This window comes from Lycium ferocissimum, chromosome 8 (assembly GCF_029784015.1).
Source record: "Lycium ferocissimum isolate CSIRO_LF1 chromosome 8, AGI_CSIRO_Lferr_CH_V1, whole genome shotgun sequence".
Taxonomy (NCBI): domain Eukaryota; kingdom Viridiplantae; phylum Streptophyta; class Magnoliopsida; order Solanales; family Solanaceae; genus Lycium; species Lycium ferocissimum.
The window spans coordinates 8,524,188-8,544,545 of record NC_081349.1 but is presented as its reverse complement, the minus strand read 5'-3'; the positions used below and the strand labels follow the sequence as shown (position 1 = coordinate 8,544,545).

The following is a 20,358-nucleotide window of genomic DNA, read 5'->3' as shown; positions in this document are numbered from 1 at the left end:
ATATCTCTTAATTTCACTTCAACTTCTCCATAATCATGGTCATAATTCACTATTGCGTTTTCTCACATATAATACTTATCCCATGTTCTAAATGTCATTCATAACATACTTACAATCACAACATATCAATATTCATGACTCATTCCAAACTACTACTCAAAATGTCACTATTCTTACATTCATGACCCATTTTCTATTTCCTTCTACAATCCAAGTGTTTCAACTTTTCAATACCTCAAACAACATGAAAATACCATAAAACTTACCTTGGATAGTGTAGGAATAAGTCTTGAGTAGAAATACTCTTCTTGCACCAAAACCCTAATTCACTTCCATTGGAATTTCTTGGCTTAGATGAACTTTAATGTGTTTCATACGCTTGGTTTTGTTGGTTTGATGAAGTTGATCATCAATTTCTCTTGGGTTGTTACGGATGAAGAGTGGAGAGTTCTCTAGAGTGTTCTTGAAGTGTGGAGAGGAGAAATGAAATGAATTAAAAGAGAGAGGGGCCTTACATTAATTCTTGAAACTGTCCTGACCATATTTTACGAACCAACATACGGTCCGTATAAATTATCTTGACCGTATGTACGGCCGTAGATACGGTCCGGTGAGGCGTGCTATCCGGGCTGATTATACGGCCGGACATACGGCCGATATAATTTATACGGCCAGTATGTTGGGCCGTATAATGCCCAGTTATTCCGAACTCATTCTTGTTGACTCGTTTGATCTCCAATCCTTATGGAACCTTCTTGACACTTGTTTAACACCTCATTACCAATATAAGGGACGTTATAACTCTTCTCCAGAGCATCATTAAGCCATCATTAGTTCGATACTCGTAAATCTTGCCCAACACACAACATATACCTTGCTTTCCTTAACAACTTTCTTCCCTTACCTCAAATGTCTTTGAAATCTCGATTAGGATCATCAAATGCTATTTCTTACTTATCAAAACATCGTATACGTCGTGCCCTTCGTTATTCTATTCACTGTACGTTAACAAAAAATTTCCAAGGTGTAACATCTGTAGTCCATCACTCCGTCATGAACCCAAACTGGTTCTCAGATATAGACACACTCATCCTTACTCTCGCTTCTACCACTCTCTCTGAAACTTTCTTAGTGTGGCTTAGTAACTCGATACCTCCTAAAATTATTGCAGTTCGGGATGTCACCCTTGTTCTTGTACAATGGAATCATCATACTCCACCTCCATTTTTTGGGCATCTTCAACGTCCTAATAATGACATTAAGCAACCCAACAAGCTACCCAAGCCTGCATTGCCCGCGTTTTTCCAAAATTTCACTGGATTTTGTCTGGTCGTCGCTCTTTCCCTGTTCATCTTATGGATAGCCCCCTTCATCTCCTCAATCTTTTGCACGCCTACAATATTCAAAATCTCGTCGACTATCGGGTTGCTTTGGCACACCTAACACAATGTTCATCTCCCTCTCTTTGTTCAAGAGTCTATAGAAGTATTGTCTGTCATCTACGTCTAATATGTGTCTCATCCGCCAATACTACACCTGTCATGACCCAACTCGTGGGTCGAGCAAGCACCCACGCTGACCCCCTTGATGGGCGAACTCTTCCCTTACTTTAGCTTATTTCAAATAAACATGCAGAAAGTTAAGATAAATACATAAGCAGTCTCGATATATAAATATTAATTAATGTGCAGAAATACAAGACGTAAACCCCAAAGATCTGGTCTGAACCACGATACAAGAGCCACTAACATATATACAAGTCTGATGGAATACTAAGTCTCAAAACTAAGAAATACTGTCTCAAGAGTGCAAAATGACAGATATAATAAGAAGGAGGCTCCGAACTGCGGATCTGGCAATGATTACCCTAGAATCTCAAGTAGGTAGGCCTCGAGATCACTCGCGAGGCTGAGACGTAGATCCAGTGACAAGATCTGCACTTAAAAGAGTACAACAAGAGTAGTATCAGTACAATACAAGTACTGGTAAGCATCATAGGCCGACAACAATTAGTTTACATATTTAAAAGACAAAAACTTATTGGTATGCAGATAAGCAATCAAGCACACTCAATAAGTAGTCTCAAGTATAAATTCAGGCCATGAATAAGATCAGTCAAAACACAAGATTGATCAAAAGTGTAATATCAGTAAAGGCACAAGATCAATGAATGCAAATGAGTGAATATATATAAACTGCAATGCACTGGCCAACTTTTCTGTACCGTACACATATGCTAAGGGCAATGCCTCATAGCCATGACCTATGGGGACCTACGAAGTCCATGCACACCTCGTCCAAGCAAAAGACCTCGGGCATTGAGCACTTTCTTGCTCCGGTAAATGACCTCGAATCACGAGCACACATTTTGCTCTGGTAGCAACCTCAGATCACAGACTCTCATCTCTCTTTTACGCTCTCCAGCAAAGACGTCGAAGGCTACACTTTCTCACTTATCATCATATTAAGTCATAGTTCATATCACATATCATATGAAATCAGAATGTATGTCAAACTGGTAACAACCTCAGATCACGGACTCTCATCTCTCTTTTACGCTCTCCAACAAAGACCTCGGAGGCTACACTTTCTCACTTATCATCATATCAAGTCACAGTTCATATCGCATGTCATATGAAATAAGAATGTATGTCACGCATGATATCAAAATCAACAGTAATCATAATAAAATCTCATATGTTACTTGTCATGAAGTACACTTTTTCATGATCTTTCCTTTTTCCGATGATAAGTGAGAAGACAAGAGAGAGATGAATCCAACCAGAGTCACAAATATAGCAAGTACCACAGTCACAAATATAGCAAGTATGGCGACAAGCCCACATAACAGCTGACGGAACCAACCTAGATTTCACCTCCACACCATGCCCGAAGTCCTATCATGCATTCCCCGTCAATGATTAACTTCTACATATGCTTTACTAATCGACGTATACCATAAGGTAAGCCATAACATAACTCGCAAGCTGAATAAGGTAAGCCATAACATAACTCACAAGCTGAACAGTAGCCACGACCCTCAAGCCAAAGCCTTCCCCTTTCGAATAGCTTCCGAACGGTCGAAGTCTAATCAACAATTTAATCTACATTAGATTCCAAGACTAATGATACCCATATTGCCATAATATTATTCGAATCGCAAATAAACTTTAAAAAGAAAACCTGGGCCCACAAGGGCAAAACGAAAATGTCAAGTTGGAAACGGTTAACCCCAAGCCTAAGAAGTCCAGACACTAATTATTAACACAATCTAGTCCCAACTTAGCATCAATTTCGTCATTAATCAAAAAACCCCAAATTCCATAACCTAGATTCTTGAAATAAATGGAAGATTTAAGCCTAGGGACTAATTACCCATTGATAAGATGGTTAGAAATCAGTAAGAAACAGGATTATAAAAATCGTCTTAGGTTCATGACCCATCTTCCCCAACTAGTCCCATAATACTACAATAATAAAATCGGAAAGAGAGTTTAAGGAACTTAACCCAAGAAGAATCACCCAAAAGCTTCCACAAATCGCCCCAAAAATCGCTTCTAGGTCTCAATTTGGTGAATGAAAAGAAATGGTTCTAATTGGGGATTTTAAGAATTTGGAACAGCAATCTTTGCACCTGTGGAATCCGTGCCCGCAAACGTGATCTCGTATCTGCGGAGAACGTCCGTAGATGTGGATTCATTAAATAAGTCAGCATCTCGCGAATGCGGGACAATATTCGCATAAGCAGTCACACGCCTACGAAAAGACCCCGTATGTGTGGAACTGCTCGGCGAGGCGATCCTTTGCATTTTCAAGCCAAGCCTCATGAAAGCGGGCAGACGCGGCCAAACCACCGCAGAAGCGGCACACTAGAAACTACCAAATATCTGGTTTTTCACCAACTTCAACCCAAAATCCGACACTCATCCGAGACCTCCCGGATATAAACCATACATGCATTCCAATGTTAAAACGCGCTACGAACTCACGCATGCTCTCAAAATTCTCAACGGAGGTCATATTGACCAAGTCAACCCCTAAAACCCCAAATATATATATTTCCAACCAAGGAACCAAAACGCTCCTGAGTGCCTCGGGAACCGAACTGAAGGGTTACGATATACTTGTTTTGATGATTTGAAAAACTTCATTCGACTAATACCATGTGTTGTGTGGTTTTGACAATGACAAACAAGTGGGTCATCTGGTCCTCAGGGGGAATACTGTCATGTGTTTGTCATTACCAAAATGGGGGAAATTGATTAGGATAACTTATGTTTTGATAATTTGACAAACCTAATTTGAGCTGTACAAACTGTTATAATGCATGAAAATAACAAGTCTTATTGGAAGGACCAGATGGGCTCATGTGCCCTTACACATGACACCCTGCGGTGTGATTAATTTTATTTAAGGAACCAGCTATGAACCAGATGCAATCAACCACACCACACAAGCTGCATGATATGTATATGAAGAGACCAGATGAGAAGCTGAATAAGGACCAAATACGCTTTCAGAGGGACCAGATGGGATGAGGTCGCTAGCCGTTGCTAGGTATACTCTACAGTTGTAAAAGCTGCTAACACTGTACCGAATGGATAATGCAGCAACACAGTTGTAGCATGCTAGGGAACAATGAAATTTCTCTTTCATCTCAACACTTGCTCCTTATATATAGACAACAATACACAAGAGAAACCTTAACACTTTGCAAATCAAAAATCTCCTACATCTCAAAGTGCTAGAAGCCACCTCTCAAGGTGCTCTCAAGAACAAAGCCCCAACAAACAAAAGGACATGTTCTTAGCCACTGAATATAACTTGAGGCCTTAGGTTTGTTGAGTCTTTGTCTTGTGTTCTTAACTTGTATTCCTATATGACTTTCAAGAAGTGTAATAGTAGGACAGATTTACAACTATTCTGAATTTGTTCACTTAGAGTTAGTCAAGGTTTGCTTGGGTTGTTGGCTAGAGTTAGTCAAGCTTTGATCTTTGCAATAGAGTTATTGTAAAGGTCTTACAATAGAGTTTTTGTAAAGGTTGAGGGATTAAGAGTTTATTTCCTAGGTTTTAATTTGAAATTGCCCGTTTATAGTGAAGTTGGAAATCCTACTAGTGTAGGTCGTGATTTTTAATCCATTGAGCAAGGAGTTTTCCATATAAATATCTTGTGTTATTTACCTTATGTCTTTACTTAAGGGAAAAAATAGAGAACCTGGTTCTCTACACTGTTTGGTGGACTCGTATATTTTATCAATTGGTATCAGAACAGGTTCTTTCTAAAAGGCTAACACCTAGAAAGGATTCTTCTCATGGATAGTTCATCAAACCTAGAAGGAGGACAATCTATCACATGACCACCGAGATTTGATGGAAAATACTATGGATGGTGGAAGGCAAGAATGCATGATTTTATCATGGCTGAGGATCCTGAGTTGTGGGACATCATTTGCGATGATCCTCATGGTTCTATGAAGATTTATGAGGTTGGGACTGCGACAGATCCAAAAACAAAAAGGAAACATAGTGATGTTGACAGAAAAGTTGTGAAAAAGGAATTCAAAGCCAAGAAAATCCTTATTTGCGGTGTTGGATCAGAAGAGTACAAACACATCTAATCTTGTGAATCTGCAAAAGAGATCTGGGAAGCTCTCTAGATTGCTTATGAGGGAACCAGTCAAATAAAGCAGTCCAAGATTGACATGCTAACCACAGAACATGAACCTCTCAAGATGAAGGATAGTGAGTCCATTCACGATCTGGAGTATCTCACTTAAAGATTTCAAAAGGGGGACCAAAAAAATTGTGGTTCCCAGAAAGAAAGCTCCAGCAAAAACCTCAAAGGATATCACTGTTGTCACAAGTATGGGAAGGCTGGACACTTCATCAAAGAATGCCCTCTCCAAAAGCAGGACTATTAAAAGAAAAACTCTGACAAAATAGCAAAGAAGAACCAGGTTCATGCAAAAACGAACCAGATTCATGATAGAAAAAAATTCAAAAAGAGCAATGCAGCTGACAACTTGGCAAAGCAGAATCAGGTTGCCTGGGGAGACCTTTTTAGTAAATCTAAAGATGGAGTTGACCAAGGTGATGCATTAATGATGGTTGTTGACTATGAACCTTCAGAACATGAGTCAATCTGTGCACTCATGGGAAAATCTGATACTGATGATGATAGTGAACAGGACGAGGTAAGTTTTCTTGATGTTCAGAAAAACCTGAACATTACTCTCACAAAAAATTGATGTCATTAGCAACTGTGCTAATTGCTGCATACCACAGCCTCATTAAAGAAAAGAATGCGTTCATTGAAGAATTTGGTGTAATAGAGCAAGAAAAGGATGGCTTGGCAAACACTAATGAAGATTTGAAGGAACAACTAGACGTGCTTTCTAGAGAAATCTCTGTTAAAAATTCAAATTAAAAGATGGATGATCATACCATCTAAAGGAAAGAAAGAAGCTAGTAAGGTTCAACTTGAGCTTGAGAAAGAACTTAACAAGACCAAGATGAATCTTATTGCTGCACTTGAAAGGAACAAACAACTTCAAGAAGATTTAATGAGGGTAAAAACTGATCTGGATAAGTCACTTCAGTGGACCTGGTCCTCAGAGGCAGTCACCTCCATGTACAAGAGCCACACAGGAGGAAGGGAATGTATTGGATTTAAAAAGGCTATATCTTTTTACAATCCCCATAGCGGGTATGTCACCACATCTGAAAATTGGCTCTGCACTCACTGTGGTCAAACCAACCATTATAAAGATGCGTGCAAAGCAAAACTTTAAGTTCTTCAGAAAAATAAGAGGTTTATTGAAAGGAAATCAAGAGTTGAGGGACTTGGTCCGCGCAAAAGAAAATTAGGTTTGCGTGAATGGGCAAAAAGAATTTTGATTCACCCGTTCCTTCACTCCAAGGGACGCAAACTGGATTGGGTTCCTAAAATGAGTCAGTAATCTAGTTGACAGGCTTGAGTGAGAGGAAGCAGTCAAAATAAAACATGAATGGTGGATGCTTGAAGTATATAACTGCAAGAATGAATGATTTTTTCTCACCCAAGGCCTATCAAGGAGAGAGGATGTCGTTTGAAAATTAAAAGAATGGGTCCATTCTTGGCATTGGAAAAACTGGCAAGACGTTCTCCTTGAAACTGAGAACATGTATTTTGTGTTTTGATGAGAAGCACAACTTATGAATTGGTCCTCATGTCTGTGGGATCTAACATATCCCTATATTCTCAGTAATGGTGGAAATTAAGGCATAGACTAATAGGTGATACAAGTCTTTATCCTTGATTGAAAATAAGATCATGGAGGACCTGATGCTTGGGCTACTAAACATCAAGTTCTCAGATCACAAAGTTTGTGTTGCTTGCATATAAAGGAAGGATGTGCGTGATTGCTGACAACTTGGAAGATAAAGACTCACAGGATGATGAAGATGGTGAAGAATCTAGATTTCTTATCACTCCTCATGAAGCTGAACATCTAGTGGTTGGAGTTTTATTAAATGTCCATAAGTCTGGGAGAAACAAATGCAGAACATGATGCCTATAGTTAAAAGTTATTGAAACCAGGTGAGTAATCTACAGCAAGGATCGTGGGTACCCCCCTCTGAAAATGATGATTGAAACGGTGGGTGTGCTTTACTGAAGAAAGGGTTGAGATGTGTGAAGCTTGGCTAAGCAAAGGACCAGGTAGAAAGCTTCTCCTCAAAGCTATGTGCAGGGGACCTTTACAAATCAGTTGATGTTGGGTCTGATCAAATTTCCATGAACGGGCTCCTTTCAAATAATCCCACATGTTTTGGCTATGATTGGAGAACAGGTATATGCTTAAAAAGGGATTTTATTTGACATCTAACTCAGTTCTATACTATTACAAGTATACACGCATGGCATTTTTCAAAAAAAAAAAAAAACGTACACGGCTAAGTGATATTGCATATTTCAGAGACTATGCTCCTTTTCAAAAATTAAGGTCAAGGAACCTAGTTCCTTGATTCAGGTTAGTATTTTAAGCTACGCATTATGTTTTAAAAACTGCTAGAGTGCCATATTATTATGACCATTCCCGCCCAATCTTAAAAATCATTAATATGGAATCCCTTTATAGTCAGATCTCCTATCCACGTGTGCTACTGCTTCAATTCACAAAGAAACACCTTTTTACTTTCCAAACCCACTCATCTCTCTCTCTCAAGGTAGAAAGTGTTGACATTCCTATTCCCTTTGTTGATTTCGAGTATCAAAGACTTACCTCCGATCATTTCCTTGCTAAAATTCCGGCATGTCTGAGCTCAAATCCTCTACACCCCCCACCCATCTAGCCCAAATCCCTGTGATTCACCTTCAAAAACGCCAACCCCTTCTGAGACAATCCTTACAATGTCACCCTCTAAGTATCCATCCTTCCCTAACCCAAACACTCTCTCGTTACCATCATTACCTACCAGTTCTGATCCTGCACAACAACGAAAGAGTCAGACACCAAAACAATTTGTACCTGAACCTCGGTCCTCAAATGTTTAAAAAAAAACCCGATTTTAGACGATGATGGTCAAATTGTGTTGTTGTTGAAATCTTCCGACAAAGAAATTGAACTTAAAGCTAAGAAAGGAGATGTTGAAACCCCAAGGCAGTGCTTAGACTATGGAGTAGATGACATGACTGAAGTGGGCAATAAGCCAATTGGACCAGGTGTTTTCGATGTTAGAACAGAGAAATTTGAAAAGGTGACAGTGGAGGTTGCAGAGAAGGAGACTGTCTGCGCACCAGGTAACTCTGTCTCTCTAAATAAGAAAGTCGATGGTGAATCTGACAAAGGACAATTTGAGTCCTTTGAGGAAAATCTGGTTAAAGGAAAAAGGGATAGGTCTAAGATCATAGCTAGTGAAGAGGAAGAAATTGTTACAAATTTTCTGCTGGCTGTTGAAATGTTGAAGAAAGAGGGAAATATTGAGGGTTCTGGGGAAAACATTGAGGGACCTGGTTCCTCCGTCCAACAGGGAAGAAATTCTCCTGTGTTAGAAAATGCTTCAATATCAAACGAAGGATCAGGTTCCCATCATGTGCCTAAAATTATTGTACCTCTAGGAAAGATCTCTGAAAGAAGGGAATCAGTTGTGTTCAATCAACCTGAGATAGATACTAATGAGGATTTAGAAAAGGGATGATGAGGATGAGCCTGTAAGTATAATGTTCAAACGAAATACAAGGTCATATCGAAAGGAAGAAATGATTGCTAAAACATTTGAATCTACACAGGGACCAATTACCAAGGCAAAAGCTAAAGCACAAATGGAGACGAATTTGAAAAATAGCCAAAAGAAACATATATTAAGAAAAAGGGATAAACTAGTGAGAAAGACCAAGGGATTGGTGGATGAGGTGGAAGTATCACCAATTAAAGAGGCAGACCGTGTGAAAAATAGGAGAGTAGAGGAGGGACAAGCAGAAGAGAACGAAATCACACTCTTGAGAAAAAATTCAAAGAAAAGAAAACAGAGAGAAGTTGAATCAAGAAAAATAGTTGATGAGGAAACAGAGCCCTGGGAAGGGGGACCAAATACTGAGAATCAGAGCTCTCAGCAAAACAAAAGAACTCGTTCCCAAAATAAGAAATCTGTAGGTGGCAGAGAGGAACCTTGTTCCTCGTCCAAGCTACAAAAGGTGGAGTGGACAGATTCAGAAAGAAAGGAAATTCTGAAAACCCAAAAGGTGTTGAAAGGTAGAATCTTTGATCCAGAAGTTGCTGGCAAACATGGAATGAAAGAGCTGATTAAAATAGTTGAATTCCAAAGATGGACACATCTCTTTAAACCGCCAATTCTAGTATTCTTTAAGGATGAAGTAGTTGAATTCTATGCCAACTTTCTCATTTTTGATAGCTCCCTACTGCTATTTGTAAATGGAGTTGAATTCACACTTGATGAACACATTATTGGGGAGATCTTGCAAGTTCCAACTGATGGGTTAAACTCAGTCAAGACTGACACTGCATCACCTCATTTTTAAAATATTATCACTAAACGAGAAGGATCCATAGATGGAGAAAGAGTCTTTAAAAAGAAACTTTAGCCTAAATACCAATTGCTCTTTGAATTGGTTAACAAAGTTATTTTGCCCCGCTCAGAAAGAAGAACTATGGCTGCCATTCCTGACCTGTCCCTGATTGAAGCTTTAGCCAGCTTCACTCTTGTCAGCCTGCCTTCCCTTATGATCGAGCACATGATCAAAGTGGCTACAATCATGGATGGTAGACATAGGCTACCATATGGATTCCTTCTTACCAGAATCTTCGAGCACTTCAAGATACAAGTTGGTAGAGGGACCTTGGGTACAAGAATGCACATGTTCACTGAAGGTACTTTAGAGGAGTATGAGTGCATACCAAAGAAGGGAGGTGTTGGAAGCAACTCTGTAATCTCAAATTTGATAGAGGCTTAAGAAAAGGCAAATGAAGAAATTGACAAGCTGTCACTGCATCTAGCCCAAAGGGACACTGAAATTGTTATTCTGAAAGATGAGCTACAACAGAGTGCACGAGGAAATGGGGGTCCTGGTTCCTTGAGTGGGCTGAAGGAAAAGAATGTGAAGCTCAAAGCTGGAGTAGCTTCTCTTCAAAAGAAAGTGGATGAACTGACTCAGCAGCTGGTTCATGATCTTCGTGTTGCCAATGAGCTCATTGACAAACTTCTCTCAAAGCTTTAAACGGAATCCTTTCCCTCTTTCCCTCTGCTTTTCAGTCCCTTCTCTTAACTTTTCTCATATTCCCAGATTTGACCTTCATATTATCCTTGCTTTTGGCTTGTAGTGATTGGCACTCTTGTTTTTTTTTTTTTTTTAAAAAAAAAAAAAAAAAAAAACTATTTTGTTATGCTAGAAGTAATATGCCTTTTTTTGTATGCTAATTATACATGGGCATTATCTTTCTGTTTATGCAATATTATCTAGCCTGCTTGTTTTATTGATGCATATGTTATGTTGCCTCAGTGGCCATGGTTTAATGTCAGTAACCCTGTTTTGGCATATACTTCGTCTTTTTTAATTGATGCCAAAAGGGGGAAAAATTAATGACTGCCAATGAGTTTGAAGGGTTTGGCCTTTGTTGTTTTTGTTATATGTGCTCTACAAATATTCATGACTGGAAGATGGATTTGATTCTCAGTGGGAACAAGTAGGGAATCTGGTCCTCAAGAGGAAGATAATAATGCGTTTGTCATCATCAAAAAGGGGGAAATTGAAGGGTTACGATATACTTGTTTTGATGATTTGAAAAACTTCATTCGACTAATACCATGTGTTATGAGGTTTTGACAATGACAAACAAGTGGGACATCTGGTCCTCATGGGGAATATTGTCATGTGTTTGTCATCAACAAGAAGGGGGGAATTGATGAGTTAGGATCACTTATGTTTTGATGATTTGACAAACCTAATCTGAGCTGTACAATGTGTTATAATGCATAAAAATAGCAAGTCTTATTGGAAGAACCAGATGGGCTCATGTGCCCTCACTCATGACACCCTGCGGTTTGATTAATCTTATTCAAGGAACCATATATGAACCAGATACAATCAACCACAACATACAAGCTAGAGGATATGTATATAAAGGGACCAGATGAGGAGCTGAATAGGGACCAGATATGCTTTCACAGGGACCAGATGGGATTAGGTCCCCTAGCCGTTGCTCGACCAACTCTACAGCTGTAAAAGCTGCTGACATTGTACCGAATGGACAGTGCAAAGAACACAGCTGTAGCATACCAGGGAACAATGCAATGTCTCTTTTATCTCAACACTTGATCCTCATATATAGATAACATTACACAAGAGAAACCTTAACACTTGCAAATCAAAAATCTCCTACATATCAAAGTGCTGGCAGCCACCTCTCAAGGTGCTCTCAAGAACAAAGCCCCAACAAACAGAAGGACACGTTCCCAACAACTGAATATAACTTGACTCCTTAGGTTTTTTGAGTCTTTGTCTTATGTTCTTAACTTGTATTCCTACACGGCTTTCAAGAAGTGTAATAGTAGGACAGATTTACAACCATTATGAGTTTGTTCATTTGGCTAGAGTTAGTCAAATGTTTGCTTGGGTTGTTGGCTAGAGTTAGTCAAGTTTCTCTCTTTGCAATAGAGTTATTGTAAGGGTCTTACAATAGAGTTGTTGTAAGGGTTAAGGAATTAAGAGTTTAATTCCTAGGTTGCAATAGGTTGTAATCTGAAGTTGCTCGTTTATATTGAAGTTGGAAATCCTACTAGTGTAGGTCGTGGTGTTTAATTCCTTGAGCAAGGAATTTTTCACGTAAATATCTTGTGTTATTTACCTTTTGTCTTTACTTAAGGGAACAGATAGAGAACCTGGTTCTCTACACTGTTTGGTGGACTCGTATATTTTATCATCACCCCACCAAGTTGTAAACGACTCTCCGAACCTCATGGAATCGACCAAATTCCCAAAAAGGTTCGTTTATCCAAAAGTCAACTATTGGTCAAAGATTTTTCACTTTAAGCCTCTCATTTCATCAAAACCAATCCCGATCACCTTGGGAATCACGCTACCCAACCCCACGAGTCAAACACACTCTAACGGAGCTAGGGGGGTCAACTGAGGTAAAAAGGACAAATTGTCTAAACGACCAAATAGGTCGTTACAACGCCATCCTCGTCTTTGATACACTTCACTTGTTCCAAGTCACGAGCCTTTCTCTCTCGACTTGTCTAACCTGTACAGGTTCTTGTCCCGCCTTTTTCCCTAAGTTCTTCATACAGATAGTCAAACGTTACAGTCTTTTCCGCCATAACTACTAACTTCGTCTCCTTCTTTGCCTTCTTATACATATCGAAAAATCAGAATAAGAAATCGAGTGGATTTTATTGGGGGGTTGCTAATATTGCTTTGAGAAAATTATATCTGGAGTTTTAGGGATTGTTTCTTGTTTGATCAAAATCCTTTAATGGTGGATGCAAAATGAATAAGAACAAGTGTGGGAAAGAGGAGAAATCGTGAGACCCACATAATTTTTATAAAAGGTTGAAGCACAAAATTTAATGGCTGACGCGCTCAATGTCAAGTGAAAATCAAACATTTTCCAATGTCAGCATCGGGTGTCCACAAGACACAGTAAAACGAGTTGAAATGTCTAGATGGTCAAAAAGAAAATTGAGATTTAGCTATTAGTTGAGGTCAAGTTAAGATTTTTATCTATATATTCCGCCTTTTATATTATTAGCATAGTATAATATATCATGAAATGTCAGTTATCTTGTTTTTTTGGTTAATTACTAACTTCACCAATTATGAGATTTAACTTCAAACATGACCTGAAACTTTTTTTATACTGTCAGAAGTTAAATTCCTTGAAAAACCACTTCGTGGATATTGCATCTCTACATAAATGACCTTGAGCCAACAGCAACCTTTTTTAAAGATAATTCTAATGTATGTTTATGAAATACCCTTCTGAAAGGGAAGCTTACCATCCATATATAGAGAGAGAGAATATATATATGTGTAATACCAATATATCCGAAAGACCCTCGGCTCAAGAGAAAACATGATAAAAAAGGTCAGATAAGAGTATTATTTGTAGTGACAGTCGATATGTTAATTTGCATTGGAAATCTTATGTTTTCATGTTTTAGTCGATATGTTAATTTGCATTGGAAATCTTATGTTTTCATGTTTTTGCAATTGATATGATCCTTGAGAATGACAAGCAATTAAGAACGAAATCAATCTACCTTAAATGAAATCAATCTACCTTAAACGAAATCAATCTACCCTAAACTCCTTTATATTATTTTGGTTTTTTTATTACACGGGAAGTATATATTCCTCGTTAAAAAGATGGCTTAATGCATATGTGGTCCCCTATTTTAATTTTTTTGTAATAATTATTTTATTCTATTTATTACTAATTAAAAAATAGTATATATAGACTGATTTGGCCTCCCAAAAATCAAGTTATTTTGATTTTTTATTTTATCAATATCTCCTTGAAAAAGTTATTTCCTAGGAATATTAAAATGGAATACCATGAGTTATTCACCCGTTCCCAACAGTTTAGCTTTTTTTCTCTTCTTCAACCACGTTTTGACTTTTTGAAACTAAATTTTGTATATTAAAAATATAAATGACATATTGCCAACAATTTATGTCATTCTCCATCCCTGTTCATCCGCTTTCATTTTTGCTCCACAAAAAAGAAAAATGGTAAAGCTTCATTCTTATTCTTTTTATCCATTGTGATAGCTCAACTATTTGTTTGAGAAAATAAGACAAATTAAAGTGCAAAAAATCTAAAAGGCTTTATTATTATAGATTTGTGTACTTAACGATACGAGCATGAATTAGCTTTCAGCTAGCTTGTGTACTAGTTGTTGTGTCAACAATTAGGTTTAGACGTAGTTCACACAAACCGAGTTCCTTATCGAGTAATGGCGCAACTGAAAATTTGCATTTGTTTAATCGGGTATTGAAAGGATTCCTTGTTGTTCTCTCCTTCTTGCACATCGTTACATAGTCGTACATTGTAATGTGATTGTAGAAGTGGAATTTGATTTTAGCATTTATGGAATTTGATTTCTCTCCAATGCAGATTTCTTATTGTAGAAGTAAGATTTGATTTTTCATGTTGGGAACGGGTGAATAACCCGTTATATTCCTTTTAATATTCCTAGGAAGTAACTTTTTCAAGGAGATATTGATAAAATAAAATTTAATCAAAAGTAGGGAGGACAAATCAGTCCATATATACGATATTTTTTATTAGTAATAAATAGAATAAAATAGTTGTTACAAAAAAAATTAAAATAGGGGAGGTAACCGTAATATTGCAAACGTGAGAGGAGGTCAGTGAAACGAAGCAAAACGTGAGGGGAGGTCTCTGAAATTTTCTCAATAATTAATCACATGAGCCTCCAACACAGGGTGCGCCATAAGGTCACCATCAACATGTTACAAAATAAAAGAAAATATACTAAGAGGTGATCATTTATGAAACATATAGCAGTTTTTACTAAGGGACTTAATTTAATGAAATTATAGTTTCACGTTTTAAGTTAGTGTTCCATTAAATTTCTGATTAGTGATTACTATGGTTTTCTTGATCTGATTTATTTGGCATCTGATATAACTAATATGCAGCTTGGAGACTTGGTACTTTATGGCGCTGGTCCTCTTCGCTGGTTATTTAAAGAACGCACAAGTCGCTGTTGATGCCTTGTCTATTTGGTGAGTGTCTAAATTACTCACTTGATGCTTTTTGTCTGCCATAATAAAAAGTTCAGCTCTTAATAATACTATTAATCATTTACCTTAGTGATTTGTCATCAAAAAATATTTTGCTTTTTCTATTGTTTATTTTACTATTACTATTCTAGTTTAATGGCTATATTAGACGACAAAGGAAAATTCAGGGTGGCTTGATAAGAATTGTTTGACAGTCCCTCATTTGTCCTTTAGTTAATTAGGAGTTTGTCTAAAGTACTTAGAGATAAAGATCTAGTTATAGTGTAACACCAATGCTCTATCGGTCTAAAAGAAAGAAATTCTTTTGTTTTAAACTTGTGATTTAAAATAAGTCATAGATATTTGTACAATTATAAATTATCTTATTTCGGTTAAAATTGAAAATTTAAAGTTATATTTTCTAGAAATATAAAAATATCATTTTTGGGACAAATTACGGAAGAAAGTGTGTCACAAATCGGGACAGAAGGATTACTATAATAATTATCCGAGATAGTACTATTTTAATACTCCCTCCGTCCCATTTTAAGTGTTTTAGTTTGACTTGACATAAAGTTTAAGAAATAAAGGGAGACTTTTGAATCTTGTGGCTTTAAATTAAAGATGTGTAAAGTAATAAAAAATTATTTGAATCTTGTGATTATAAACTTGTCACGTAAGATATTTGACTTGTCAACTTACTAAGTATAGAAAAATACACTTTTTTTGAGACAGACCATAAAAAAAGTAAGATACTTATTGAGATTGAGGAAGTAACTAATTAATAAGAAAGGTCATTTTCAGCAGAGTCTGTGTTATACTGCTAATAATGTTCAAAACAAACTTTCTCACGGCAGAGAAAACAAACTTTGACACGGTAGAGAGGAGCGGAATCCACCAAGGCCTAATCCTAACTTGTAAATATGCAGAGGTTATTGCTCAATTACTTGCATTAATTATTTCAAGTACTACTCCTACAAGTAATACTTGACAAACTGGAAAAAACAAAATCAACTGCAAGAAGATTTCTCCGTAACAACGTTTTCGTATAATAACACCTTTCTATAACAATTCGGAGCCGATTTTTTGTATTATATTTTATTTTTTTATAACAGTTTTTTTACTTATAACGACAACAATCATTTTTATGACAGTACAATCTTTGTAAAATTACCTCTATGTAGCAGTTATCTTCTTTTTTCGGTAATATAATGATTGATCAACTTTACGGAAATAGAATCTGTAAGATTAACAATAACAGGTCTAGAAATTTTAACCAAATATTTTGATACTTTAATACAGTACTATTTATGATGACGAATATTATATGAATATATATTTTCATCATTAAAAGATTTTCTTTCATTATATAAAGTGTGATTAAGCTTGGAATTTGATAATAAAAAATGAAAAATAGATTTCATGCATCTTTCTGGCCTAAAATAATAAAATATTATTTAAATATCAATATTATTATATGTGTATAACAGTCATTCATTATAACAGCTAAAATATTTCAGACCCAATAATATTGTTATAGAAAGATTTGACGGTAAACGAAAAAGCTCTTGCCTCAGGATTAGTAAGACTCTCGACCTCTAAAACGATTGCTTGTCTTTTTCACTATATTTCATTTCTTACTTTTTGTGTCCTTTTCGCTATGCTTCACTCTCTTACTTTTAGGTCCATTATCTCTTTCTTTTTTTTCCTTTGATTTCTCAAACATTTTTGAAAACGTCATTTCTCATTAAATTTAGCAACATGTAATCGAAATTGATTCTATTTTTAATAACATGCATATGCATTGAACCGAACAATTCGCAGAATTGCCCTTCGTTTGGGGTGGTCTTTAAATTTTGCCCCTCATAGTTGAAATCTTTAAATTTTGCAACGCCTTCTCAAAAACCCATAGTTCGCGTCGAACCCACGCGAGCTAAAATTTTAAAAAATTCGCGAGGTAAGTTTAAATTTATTTATGCCTAACGATATATACATGACAGTGAATTACAAAGTTATGCGGACCGGCATACTTATGCCTTATGGGCGGATTTGGCATAAGTATGCGGGTCCCAAGATAACTTTGATAATTCATTCAAAAGTTTATGCCTGGATCCGATAAAAGTTTGCCCATTAAAAGTATGCCCCCACCCAAGATAACTTTGTGAAGGAATTAAAGTTATGCGGGACCGGATACTTACGCCTTATGGGCGATTTGTGATAAGATGCGGTCCGTGATAACTTTGATAATTCCTTCACAAAGTTATGCCGGTCCGCATAAAAGTTTGCCCATTAAAAGTATGCCCCCACCGCATAACTTTGTGAAGAATTATCAAAGTTATTTTACCGATACTTATGCCAAGTCCGCCATATAGGCATTTAGCGGGGTCCGGTCATAAATGTGTAATTCCTTAACAAAAGTATGCCGAGTCCGATACACGCGACCCAAACCTTGTCTTGCGATTTTTTTTTTTTATTTATGTGAGCGGGGTTCGAACTCGAACCTCATTATTTAGGCGCGAAAGCTCAAAGTTGCAGAAAGGGCAAAAATTAAAGACCAAAGAATATGAGGGGCATAATTTAAAGACCACAAATATGAGGGGCAAAATTTAAAGATCACCCCAAAAGAAGGGCACTCCGCGCAAAAAAATGCATTGAACCAGCCATTATTGTAATCCCTCCGTTCACTTTTACTGGTCCATTATATTAAAAATAAATTTTCACTTTTACCAGCCAAATTAGCATATTAAGAAGAAAAAAAACATATTTTTTTCATGTTGTACACTTAGCATTATTCCCCAAATTATTTCTCAAGTCCTAAGACTAAATATCAATTAATATGGGTATTGTGTAAATTGTAAAATACTCATGTCTTTTCTTTTTTTTAAAGGATAGGATGTGCAAAGTTCAAATTGAACGGAGGAAGTTATTTGTAAATGATTCTCAGAGACCAGAGAGATGCAATTTTTTAACTTCTCTTTGTCATTTCTTACTTGAGATGGGGTTTTTTATGGGCAGGGCGGATCTACTCCAAAGCTTTTGAAATCCTTGCTAAAAGGCCCAAAATATTTGGGACCCCAAATATCACTCATTTGGTATTACTAGTTGCTACATTTATAACGTCTCTTTAAATAATCACTTACTCATTATTGAAGACGAGCAAATCTTATCAAACAATTGCTGTCAAACTTGTTCATTAATCACAAAGTTTAATTAGACTTCAAATAATATATATATATATATATATATATATATATATATATATATATATGAATTTTATTAAATGAGTCTAAGGTCTCTTGTTAAGGTTTGACTTTAAACTATTCTATTAAGTCGCACCTGTTTCGGACTTCTAAATACACAAATTTGGTGATCGCGTAATTATCTTCTAGTTTATGTTTGCCTAAAGAATTATGATTTGTGGAATTGCAGCATGAACATACTAGGATGGACAGTGATGGTAGCTGTGGGATGCAATGCTGCTGTAAGGTGTGTCACGAATCCAAAATGACTATATTAGCACGAAGAAAATTGTTTAGTTCTCTTTTACATCTATCATGAGAAAAAAATGCGCAAAATTTTTCAGCGTGCGAGTGTCAAATGAACTGGGGGCAGCTCATCCAAGAACGGCCAAATTTTCAGTGGTGGTCGTCGTGTTTTCTTCATTCTCAATAGGTCTTCTCTTATCGGTTTTTCTACTCGTCTTTCGAAGCCAATACCCTAACTTATTCTCAGAGAGTGAATCAGTGAAGCATCTTGTTTATGAGTTGACACCATTACTAGCATTTTGCATAGTGGTTAACAATATTCAGCCAGCTCTATCTGGTGTGGCTATTGGAGCAGGATGGCAAGCTTTGGTTGCTTATGTCAATATTGCTTGTTACTATTTGTTTGGTATTCCATTGGGTTTATTACTAGGCTATAAGCTCAACATGGGTGTTCAAGTAAGTGCACTATGTCATTTTGTGAAGCTAAGCTACTTGTCTTCTTTTCATTTGATAGTCATTTTATTTAATCAATTATTTACATTTTTGTTCATGATGTCAGGGTATTTGGTACGGAATGATTAGCGGAACTGTGATTCAAACATTCACCCTATTTTGCATAGTTTACAAAACCAACTGGAACAAAGAGGTAATTTGAAAAACATTTACCCCTTTTAAATCGCTGGCTATTTAATTTGTACTTAGTTTCTTAAAAAATTTGCGGTCATACCAAACAGTGGTATCTAATGGGCTCACTAGGTACTACCATCGGATTTTCGTCATCTATTTGGGCGTAATACCTAGATACATATTGCCATATTGAACTTCATTATCTATCCAAGTTTTGTAACACAATGAGTTTTGTACTATGAAAATTGCAGGCTTCTATTGCAGCAGAGAGGATACAAATGTGGGGAGGGAAACCAGATGGTAAAACAACTGATGCAGAGAAATAAACTCCGATTTGGAGTCATTGTATCAAGTCCATCCAATTTATGTGAGGAGATTTTGAAAATTTGAGTTGCTTCTGCATCGTTCAATATAACATTGCTCAGTAGTCAGCAGTAATGAGCATTGTAAGATAATTTTGCCAAAATTATTCTTAAACACGGAAGCTGGAAAGTAAAGTCCTTATAAAAATTCTAGCTTATATTCGTGTGTCATGAATTGTTAATTGTTACCTTGATGTGGTATAGTAGTACACTAGCAATGTATGCCCGTGCGATGCATGTAAATACGTATTCACTTTAATTAATACTTTTAAGATTTGTATTTTGAATATAACTTTTAAAAACATTCTAATTGTTATTATATATAGCAACATATACAAAATATAATTTATGTACCATCACTTTAGTTATAATTAAAAAATGGAGTTTAAAACTTAAAAACATATAATGGAATTAAGTCTTTGAGATGGAAAGAGTCGGACTTTTTTCTCATTGTCATGACAATGAAAGTTGTTCATCGATGTGAAAAAAAAATTAGTAAGAATATGAGGGAAAATTAATATTTTGATTCTAGATTTTTTCTTTTAAATTCTTTAATATCTTATATGTATACCGACATTAAGTTGATATCCATTTCAATTAACTAACCTGTCGAAGATCCAAACATAAGAACCGTT

General features: G+C 36.5%; 1 protein-coding gene across 1 annotated transcript in view; it reads left to right on the top strand.

The window, feature by feature from the left end:
- LOC132067171 (protein DETOXIFICATION 29-like) overlaps positions 1–19,887 on the top strand; it is a 27,124-nt gene extending 7,237 nt beyond the window's left edge. Inside the window, exons 4-8 of the mRNA XM_059460320.1 lie at positions 15,166–15,252; positions 18,679–18,735; positions 18,833–19,190; positions 19,294–19,380; positions 19,613–19,887. Coding sequence (XP_059316303.1) covers positions 15,166–15,252; positions 18,679–18,735; positions 18,833–19,190; positions 19,294–19,380; positions 19,613–19,687 — 664 coding nt within the window. The 3' untranslated portion in view covers positions 19,688–19,887. The remainder of the gene's footprint in view (positions 1–15,165; positions 15,253–18,678; positions 18,736–18,832; positions 19,191–19,293; positions 19,381–19,612) is intronic.
- Positions 19,888–20,358: the final 471 nt, after the last annotated feature.